The sequence below is a fragment of the Bufo bufo genome, chromosome 7, assembly GCF_905171765.1.
Source record: "Bufo bufo chromosome 7, aBufBuf1.1, whole genome shotgun sequence".
NCBI lineage: Eukaryota > Metazoa > Chordata > Amphibia > Anura > Bufonidae > Bufo > Bufo bufo.
In genome coordinates, this window is record NC_053395.1 from 86,724,855 (window position 1) to 86,735,748 (window position 10,894).

Sequence of the window (10,894 nt, forward strand, 5' to 3'; positions counted from 1 at the left end):
AAGGACTACCTAATCCGAATGCTGGGATTTATCACAGAGCTGGCCATCAATAACATCCAGTATTGAACACATGGACGACTCTCATCTCGGACCTTGTCCACAATGTTCGGGATGTCTTACATGTCTTAGACATGATCCCTGCAATGCTTACTACATGTTATACCGCTTCTTACCATTCTGTTACAGTGGCTGTGAGACCTGCACATACTAAGGTTTATTTTAGATAAGTGGGTACAAAACACAGAAGACATGCAAGTATTCCACTCACGTGTCATCAGCAATACTGATGGATTACTGACCAAATGCTGACCGAGTGAAGGCGGATGCTCCACAGACAGGATTTGTTTTTTGTTGGTTATTGTTCTGACGGATCAGAGGAAGGGCAAAATAATCAGTGACGTCAACACAAACTTACTGCTGACACCCTTTCCACTCTGTCCGGGGGGTTCTACTTGTATAGGAGTTTAATAGAACAGGTTCTGTAGACATCTATGTGGAATCAGCTGACGACAGTGTAAAAGGAGTGCGCTTCTTCTTGGCACTAACAAGTTCATACTTAGTTATTTGGTCAGTTTTGGCCCTGTGACCAGGGCCGGCCTTTGGGTGTGCAAGCTGTGCAGCCGCACAGGGCACCATGGCAACAGGGGCGCCCAGCAGCTGTGCAGACAGTGAGGAGGCTCCTTGGTAGCGACTGCTACAAACACCACACACTGTAACGACATGCAGGACGGCAGCGCCCTTCTCTCACATCCCGGCAGTGCCCTTACTACTTTATAGATGCCCTGCCTGTGTCACAACTTGCACGCTTCTCATTTAGGAGATTCGAATCTGACAAATCCCATGCATATGAGACAAATCCCATGCATATGAGACTTCTACTGTAGACTCTGTTATAGCTGTTATAGCCAGTGTACATCTATACACATGAAAGCTGCCCCAACACACCCAGCACTGCTATATCTTTATATGACAGCTGCCCCAGCACACTCAGCTCTGCTATATCTCTATATATGATAGCTGCCCCAGAACACCCAGCTCTGATACATCTAATACACATGACAGCTGCCCCAGCACACTCAGCTCTGCTATATCTATATATATCTAAGTATTACTATACAGTAGATAGATATATAGAGATATAGCAGAGCTGAGTGTGCTGGGGCAGCTGTCATGTGTATAGTATAGATGTAGCAGAGCTGGGTGTGCTGGAACAGCTGTCATGTGTATAGATGTAGCAGAGCTTGGTGTGCTAGGGCAGCTGTCATGTGTATAGATGTAGCAGAGCTGGGTGTGCTGGGGCAGCTATCATATATAGAGATATAGCAGGCTGAGTGCGCTGGGGCAGCTGTCATGTGTATGGATGTACACTAGGTATCAAAGCTATAAACAAGTCTACAGTAGAAGTCTCATATTTTGGCAGTGGCTATGCAGTGGCTATGCAGCTCTTATAGCTGTGTGGTTAAGTGCTTTGCCTCTGATACAGAAGGTTGTGGGTTCAAGTCCCAGCAGAAACTTTTCTGAAATACAGGCTAAATTAGAATACACAAGCACTGACTCCATATATGGACATACAGCGCGGGACACAGACCAGAAGAGGCCTGCATCACTGACATTTTTTTTTGGGGGGGGGGCAAGATGGCACTATGATACTGGGACATGGGGGGGGAGAGGCACTTGATACTGGCACATGGGGGGTTTGGCACTTGATACTGGCACATGGGGGGTGGGAAGGAGAGAGGCACTTGATACTGGCACATTGGGGGAGGAGATAGCACTATGATACTGGCACATTGGGGGGAGAGAAGGCACAATGATACTGAAACTTTGGGGGGGGCGAGATGGCACTATGATACTGGCACATGATGAGGGGGCATCTATGGGGACACTTACTGGCACATTATTGGGGGGCACTATGGGGGTCCCTTTTTACTGGCACATTATAAGGCCATTAATCATACCCCGTGTCACCCATAGCCAGTCTCCTGCCCCCCTTAATCATACCCTGTCACCTTTGCCCAGTCCCCTGCCCCCCTTAATCATACCCAGTGTCACCCAGAGACAGTCCCCTACCCCCCTTAATCATACCCTGTCACCTTTACCCATTCCCCTGCCCTTCCTAATCATACCCAGTGTCACCCTTACCCAGTCCCCTGCCTCGTCAATTAGACCCTGCCCCCCTTAAATTAAGGGTGACAGACACTGGGTATGATTACCCAGTGTCACCCTTATCCAGTCCCCTGCCCCCTTAATCATACCCAGTGTCTGTCACCCTTAATTTAAGGGGGGCAGGGTCTAATTGAGGGGGCAGGGGACTGGGTAAGGGTGACACTGGGTATGATTAAGAAGGGCAGGGGACTGGGTAAAGGTGACAGGGTATGATTAAGGGGGGCAGGGGACTGGCTCTGGGTGACACTGGGTATGATTAAGGGGGGCAGGGGACTGGGCAAAGGTGACAGGGTATGATTAAGGGGGTCAGGAGACTGGCTATGGGTGACACTGGGTATGATTGTACTTGTTTGCACTTGCACTTAAATTATCTGTAATAAAAAAAAACTTTGTTACAAAGATTGTTTTCCTCTTTGTGTATGTTTAGGTGAACCGGGGGGGGCGCCACAAGATTAGAAGATTAGCTCGCACAGGGTGCCTGAACACCTAAGGCCAGCCCTGCCTGTGACCGCGCAAATAAGTGAAGTGTGCAGTGATTCTAAGAGCGACACCTGTCATCTGCATGTCATACTGACTCACAGTATTATTTCACTACCAAAACAGACTACCTATGCGTGTTACTGCAAGGCACAGTGTTCTACACCACTATAAAGGTTCTCTGCAGCCCGGAAATAGCAGTTTTTTAACGTGAACCAAATTTTTCCCAAAGAAAATTCACTCGTCTCTACTAATAACTACTGATGAATATTATCTGTTTTAAGATGAGCTGATGTTGTATCAAATCCTAACCACTCAAGAAATCTGCCATGTTCTCTCTAGAAAATGCGGGTGCTTAGCACAGTTGATATCTATCTTAAAAAGTAACTAAACTTTTGATAACATTTTTGTTAAAATGTCCCTAATGCCCTAATAACAGTTTTTGTAATATACTTTATTACTGTATTTTTGATAGACTTTACCACACCTAAAGCGCACCTTTCCCTGTGCACTTAAAATTTACTTTTCTGTACACCACTGACTTCTCAGCAGTGTACGGAGCTGACAGTTGAAAAATATCCAGTGTTTATTCACACAGAAAAGGCAGAAACGAAAAAAAAATATGCTTTACAGAGTCCTGGAGTTAGTTCACACACCAAGAGCTCCCCAAAATAACATAAATCACCTGGCAGACCACAGCAGGCTTGAGGGCGCCTGACTCCACAGCAGGCGGCTCTCAGCCTTGCAGCATGGCGGAACTCCTCAGCTCCCAAACACAGAGCTTCCACAGCTCCACTATCACCTGGAGGATCATTCCACCCCCAGCTGAGCTGCTGGCTGGGTTTTTAAACCCCAGTCCAAAACCTGGCCTGGATGTGGGGAACAGCCACCCACCCTGCTCTTTTGCTGCTCCCAATAAGAACCGGCCCGGATCGGCTTTACAGTCACAATAAGTAAAACAGTGTCTGCGAGCACTAGCTGCCGCTGACACACAAAATTACCGGTTCTTATCTCACCGAGGCCAGGAACCTCTGTGACACGTACCTTCCGTCAATGACGGACCCTTGCGCCTTCCTACAGGCCGCAGCGCATGGAGTACAGGCAGGAGCGCACATTGCTGCCTGTGCCTTCCCCCCCAGAGGTTTACTATATCCTGGCATAGCACATGGGTACCCTGTAACCATGTGCTATGCCAGGATTAGCTGAGCGGAGTGGGCTCCTGCCTGTGCCTGCTTTGCTATGCTAAAAGCTGACATGCAGCTTAGCCAAGCAGGCACAGGCAGGAACCATAATCCTGACATAGCACATGGTTACAGGGTATCAATGTGCTAGGCCAGCAGCATTTAGTAAACCTCCGGGGAGCACAGGCAGGAGCAGGAATGTGCGCTCTTGCCCATACTCCATGCGCTGTGGCCCCATTGAGAAGTCAGCGGTGCACAGAAAGACAATAAAGTATATTACAAAAAACAGTTATTAGGGCATTAGGGACATTTTAACAAAAATTTTATCAAAAGTTTAGTTACTCTTTAAGGTGTATTCCAACAATAGACATTGAGAAGATGGGGAAATTGAATGTCATATATCCCCTATTATGCTTTAGATCCCCACAGCAAAGAGGAAGAGAAGCAAGGGAGAAATTGCAGTTTATGGGGGTACAGAACAGATAATTGGAGTATTTTGTATAGGTATTCCTATATATAGGAATTTTAGCCATGCTACTACCTGATCCTTCTTAATACATACATATACTCGCTGATTCAGAAATATAACAGCAAAGTTCGAATAGCTGGTCATTAATTTAGCTAGATAACTATATATATGTGCTATAAATGTATTACAAAATAATTTTACTGTAAAGTTACACTCAGTCATGTGCAGTAATATCTGTGCAGGCTTTTGGGTTCACAGAGGTTGCCTGCCTCACACGTAGTAATATTCTCTAGAATTTAAAGGGCTATTGTGAGTTAATTAAAGATCTTGGACATGACCTACAGTTGCTTCGTAGGAACACTTGTTAGCAATGATCTGTCTGGTCAGTCGTGGCCAAAAGTTTTGAGAATTACATAAATATTGGAAATTGGAAAAGTTGCTGCTTAAGTTTTTATAATAGCAATTTGCATATACTCCAGAATGTTATGAAGAGTGATCAGATGAATTGCATAGTCCTTCTTTGCCATGAAAATTAACTTAATCCCAAAAAAAACTTTCCACTGCATTTCATTGCTGTCATTAAAGGACCTGCTGAGATCATTTCAGTAATCGTCTTGTTAACTCAGGTGAGAATGTTGACGAGCACAAGGCTGGAGATCTTTATGTCAGGCTGATTGGGTTAAAATGGCAGACTTGACATGTTAAAAGGAGGGTGATGCTTGAAATCATTGTTCTTCCATTGTTAACCATGGGGACCTGCAAAGAAACGCGTGCAGCCATCATTGCGTTGCATAAAAATGGCTTCACAGGCAAGGATATTGTGGCTACTAAGATTGCACCTCAATCAACAATTTATAGGATCATCAAGAACTTCAAGGAAAGAGGTTCAATTCTTGTTAAGAAGGCTTCAGGGCGTCCAAGAAAGTCTAGCAAGCGCCAGGATCGTCTCCTAAAGAGGATTCAGCTGCGGGATCGGACTGCCACCAGTGCAGAGCTTGCTCAGGAATGGCAGCAGGCAGGTGTGAGCGCATCTGCACGCACAGTGAGGCGAAGACTTTTGGAAGATGGCCTGGTGTCAAGAAGGCCAGCAAAGAAGCCACTTCTCTCCAAAAAAAACATCAGGGACAGATTGATCTTCTGCAGAAAGTATGGTTAATGGACTGCTGAGGACTGGGGCAAAGTCATATTCTTCAATGAAGCCTCTTTCCGATTGTTTGGGGCATCTGGAAAAAGGCTTGTCCGAAGAAGAAAAGGTGAGCGCTACCATCAGTCCTGTGTCATTCCAACAGTAAAGCATCCTGAGACCATTCATGTGTGGGGTTGCTTCTCATCCAAAGGAGTGGGCTCACTCACAATTTTGCCCGAAAACACAGCCATGAATAAAGAATGGTGCCAAAACACTCTCCAACAGCAACTTCTTCCAACAATCCAACAACAGTTTGGTGAAGAACAATGCATTTTCCAGCACGATGGAGCACCGTGCCATAAGGCAAAAGTGATAACTAACTGGCTCGGAGACCAAAACTTTGACATTTTGGGTCCATGGCCTGGAAACTCCCCACATCTTAATCCCATTGAGAACTTGTGGTCAATCCTCAAGAGGTGGGTGGACAAACAAAAACCCACTAATTCTGACAAACTCCAAGAAGTGATTATGAAAGAATGGGTTGCTATCAGTCAGGAATTGGCCCAGAAGTTGATTGAGAGCATGCCCAGTTGAATTGCAGAGGTCCTGAAAAAGAAGGGCCAACACTGCAAATACTGACTCTTTGCATAAATGTCATGTAATTGTCGATAAAAGCCTTTGAAATGTATGAAGTGCGTGTAATTATATTTCACTACATCACAGAAACAACTGAAACAAAGATCTAAAAGCAGTTTAGCAGCAAACTTTGTGAAAACTAATAATTGTGTCATTCTCAAAACTTTTGGCCACGACTGTATAATACTGCCACTGATTATTTGTTGATCAGACAATCACAATCTTTAAGCAGGTTTAACTCCTTCAGGACCCTGCCATTTTTCACATTAAGGACCAGGCCATTTTTTGCAAATCTAACATGTGTCACTTTATGTGGTGATAACTTTAAAACACTTTTACTTATCCAAGGCATTCTGCGACTGTTTTCTCATCACATATTGTACTACAGTAGTAAATTTGAGGTAAAATATTTCATTTTTATTTATAAAAAGAAAAAAAAATTACCAAAAATTTGGAAAAATACACAATTTTTTAAATTTCAATTTTTCTGATTTTAAAACACAGTGATCTATACAGTGTCTACTTCATGTTTGGATCATTTTGTAAAAATTTCTCTTTTGGAACATTGGATGGCTTAGAAGTTTTGAAGCAAATCTTAAAATTATTAAGGAAATTTCCAAACCCAATTTTTAAGGACCAGTACAGGTCTGAAGTCATTGATTTTTGGTTGCTCTATATTACATTTTTTGTGAGGCAAGGTAACAAGAAATAGCTGTTTTGGCACTGTTTTTATTTTTTGTTTTTTACAAATTTCATCTCACAGGTTATATCATGTGCTTATTGATAGAGCAGGTTGTTACGGACGTGACAATACCAAATATGACTATATGACTTATTTGTTTCAGTTTTGCATAATAAAGCATTTTTGAAATCCATATTCTGAGAGAATTTGTGCGATTGTCTTAGGTAGGGTCTCATTTTTGTGGGATGAGATGACGGTTTAATAGGTACTATTTTGGGTTCGTATGACTTTTTGATTGCTTGGTATTACACTTTTTGTGATGTAAGGTGACAAAAATTGCTTTTTCTACACCGTTTTTATTTTTATTTTTTACAGTATTCCCTTGAGGGGTTAGGTCATGTGATATTTTAATGTACCTGGTTGTTACGGACGTGAAGATACCTAATATGTCAATTTTTGTCATTTTTTTTTTTTCACTTTTAACACAATAAAAGCAAGTTGCACTTTTTGTGAAAGAAGGAAAGTGACAAAAAATTGTTGTTTTAGCACACTTTTTATTCAGCATTCAGGTGAGGGGGTGGATCATGTGATATTTTTATAGAGCCGGTCGTTACGGACACGGCAATACGCAATATGTCTGTTTTTCTTTTTTTAAATTTTTTCAAAAATGTTATGTGTTTTATTTTGGGAAAGGGGATTTTTTTTTTACTTGAAATTTAACTTTTTTTTTGCTTTTTATTTTTGTCCCACTCTGGGACTTCAACAACCTGTATTGTAATGCATTGGCTGTAAGCTTTTATGCTGACAGCCTGCCTGTGAGACCCAGCCTAAGGGCTGAATCTCACAGACTTTCATAGATGGTAATCCCCGATGCCTATGGAAGGCGTCGGGCTGCCTTCTCGGCCATCGGGTCCCCACCACTGCAGCGCGGGGACCCTATGGAGATGCAGAGGGCATGCGTACCCTCTGCATGCTGTGGTCAGCTTTGACCGTGGCATACAATACGCCGGCATCTGTGTTTTCACCAATGCTGGCGTATGCAGCAGGGGCCCAACTGTAAGTGACTGCAAGGTCCGTGCCACTGATCGGGCGGGCGCTGGTCTTTAAGTCAAGTCCACCAGCGCTGTACATGTACGGCGGGGGTCCTTAAGGGGTTAATAATCATGCTGTGTAATCACGATCTGCTGCTAGCAAACAATGATTCAGTATGGGGACAAGTGATGGCATTAACAATCGCTCCTCCCCATACTGTGGAGGAGATTGCTGCATGTAAATGCAGCGGTCTCCTCCGTTGATGAGCAAGCGATTGTCGGGAAAGAATGCTTCATCTTGACAATAGTCTGCCTGATTGCTTAATGTAATATAGCCCTTATACTCACTGCGCTGTTCTCTGAATGCTGGTCTGTTTTTTTGCCACTGTTTGTCTACAAGTAGCAGAGAAAATTTGCTGGTATATGCCATGTAACTGCTGCAACCAATCTCTGCCCTCAGGGCAGCAGAAGGGCACAGACAAAGGGGGAGCATAATATCATCTGTTATTTTAAGCAATTTTAGGACTTGTCCAAGATTTCTAATTATCTCAGACAATCCTTTTATTACTTCTAACTCCTTGAAGAATAGAGATCCATTACAACCTTGGTTTTATTTTATTTCTAAAATATCTATATCTATATATATATATAGATATATTAAATGGGGAGGGGGGCAATCAATCAAACAGATCTCGTCAACAATAGAGAATAGTATAGGAAAAAAATTCCCTACCATTAGACATAGAGCAATTTCTGAACTTTGTCATGCTAACAATGCAGACAAGGGATCTAACATTTCATTCCGCAACTGTTTGACCGCCTTTAACTCTTGTGGTTTTTTTTTTTTCTCACCAGCACTAATAACTATACTCTCCTACATAAATAAATGTGTCCCTTAAATAATTAGTTATTTATTTTTCCAAAGGTATAGGGGAAAACAATGATTAACTAGTAAGAAGGTAATACTTATGTTATAACAAAAAAATAAAAATAAAAATGATTGTTAAGTAACATATGCAGAAAAGATATGCATTAAGCAGCTAAACAAAAATGTAAGTTTGTATGACCTTATATTGGCAGATACATGCATTTTTGTTCACGTTAGGAGATAAATTATTTTAAGCATATATTTTTAATATAGAAAAAAACATTTCAATACTTGAAATATTGGTTAACTTATCATATGGGTGGGGCTGGGCGCAGCAGTAGAGGAGGGTAAGCAGATAAGTGTGGTTTATGGCAGCCAATAGTTGAATAGACCAATTGAGGGATGGACAGTGTATACTATTTAAATTCAGGGATTGAGGACCAAAAACACCAGGTTCTTTCCTCAGAAGCTCAGCAAAGAAACTCAAATAATTCACCATGGTCCATTTGACAGATCATGAGCTCAAGTGCATCAATGCCCTCTGGTCCAAGGTAGACTGCAAGCAAGTTGGAGGAGAATCTCTTTCCAGGTAAATAACATAACAGAATTGAAAGAATTGTATAATGTACATTTCATAGCACAACTATCTATTTGCCTTTAACTCTTGTTTTTTTTTTATTTCTCACCAGATTTCTCTATGTCTATCCCTGGACCCAAAGACCCTTCAGTACTTTTGGTAACCTTAGCTCTGCTGATGCCATCTGCCACAATCCCAAGGTCCTAACTCATGGAGAAAAAGTGTTGCGCTCTGTTGGAGAAGCTTTGAAACACACGGACAACCTGAAAAGCCACTATGCCAAACTGAGCCTGTACCACTCTGATGAACTGCATGTGGATTCCGCCAACTTCCGGGTAATTACTGAATAGATTTATTTCTTACATTCATAAAAACTAGACATTATGTTGGACTTAGTGTTATGTAACAAAAATTGCGCTGTGATCAATAGACTTGATTTGCCTAATAAATGATTACTTTTCACAAGTTTATTGTAATCATATGACTATCCCACTGTAATATGATTGATCTATATGTAATTAAAGCTGTCAAGCTACTAAATAATAATGTTTCTAGTCCATTTAAACACATTTGTTTCTCTTTCAGCGTTTCCTACAAGTGGTGTCTATTGTCTTGGCTCATACCTTCCATGCAGAATTCTCCCCTGAAGTACAGGCTTGCTTCGAGAAGGTATTCCGTGGGATTGCTGATGCTCTTGGCAACGCTTACCACTGAACCAACATTACCATGCTAAAGGAATCTCAAGCTACAAGTTAACCACCAGGCACTGCATCTACCAACAAGATTACATGTAGTTTGGAGGTTTAAAATGTAGCTATTGAAATTAACTTTAAATAAAATCAGTATTATTCTCATATTTTTGTGTCTCTGATCTTGTTTTTTACCATATAAAGTCTTATATTACAATAGTCATATGCGGGTTAAAGCCATTTCAAAATGAATTATAAAAAGTGTCAATACAATGCAGTATCAAGGTTACTACCTGTAACATATATGCTAAATATAACAGGCCATCATTTTACAGTTAAAGGGTTAATCTAATAAGCAAATTACCCTATAGCATTGCATTCGCAATCTCCAAAACCAGCTGTGGTGAAACTACGACTCCTAGCATGCACCTTTTATTTCTATGGAGTTCTGAGAACAGCCAAGCAAGTGTGCATCTAGGGAGTTGCAGTTTTACCACAACTGGAGTGCTGGAGGTTAGCCATCACAGATATATACTATATATTTCTACACCAGTTGTGTTTACCATAACCTGAAATATAATACAGCTACATAAAAAGGTGGGGGCTTTGAGAGGGTGATGGATTGGGGGCAATAAAGCTCAGCCATGAGACCTCTGCACTGAGCCCACCAATGTGTTAAAACAGCCCTGTCATACCTATTATCATGGTTAGTATGAAAAAAGTTCTCTCTCTCCACATGCACTGCAACACAGCAAGTACTGTGAGTGAAAGAGAATCTAACCACAATCCACATTACCCGTGTCTCCTACACGAGGGTGACGTTCATGTGCCAAGCTGTTCTCTCCTGACAATGTATGCTAGCAGAAACTCACACCTCCTCTTTGTACTTTTCTAAAAAAGACTGTGGGTTGTGCTTGCAAATTAAATACAATTGGGCAGGTATGAGTACGATCACAATTTAGACATTTATGGGGTCATTTATCAAACTGGTG

At 41.9% G+C, this 10,894-nt stretch overlaps 1 protein-coding gene across 1 annotated transcript; it reads left to right on the forward strand.

Annotated features, from left to right (window-relative positions):
• The first annotated feature begins 9,075 nt into the window (after positions 1 to 9,075).
• LOC121007737 (hemoglobin subunit beta-2-like) lies at positions 9,076 to 10,069 on the forward strand. Its single transcript, XM_040439896.1, has 3 exons — positions 9,076 to 9,225; positions 9,326 to 9,548; positions 9,799 to 10,069. Exons 1-3 carry the CDS (start codon positions 9,134 to 9,136, stop codon positions 9,925 to 9,927), a joined length of 444 nt encoding a protein of 147 aa, XP_040295830.1. The 5' UTR covers positions 9,076 to 9,133; the 3' UTR covers positions 9,928 to 10,069.
• Positions 10,070 to 10,894: the final 825 nt, after the last annotated feature.

Bases quoted from the DNA above. Each gene is read 5' to 3' on its own strand.
- LOC121007737 (XM_040439896.1), top strand. From the start codon at position 9,134: ATGGTCCATTTGACAGATCATGAGCTCAAGTGCATCAATGCCCTCTGG. The intron at 9,226-9,325 runs GTAAATAACATA...ATTTCTCACCAG, and splicing joins GGAGGAGAATCTCTTTCCAG to ATTTCTCTATGTCTATCCCT. The intron at 9,549-9,798 runs GTAATTACTGAA...TTTCTCTTTCAG, and splicing joins TGGATTCCGCCAACTTCCGG to CGTTTCCTACAAGTGGTGTC.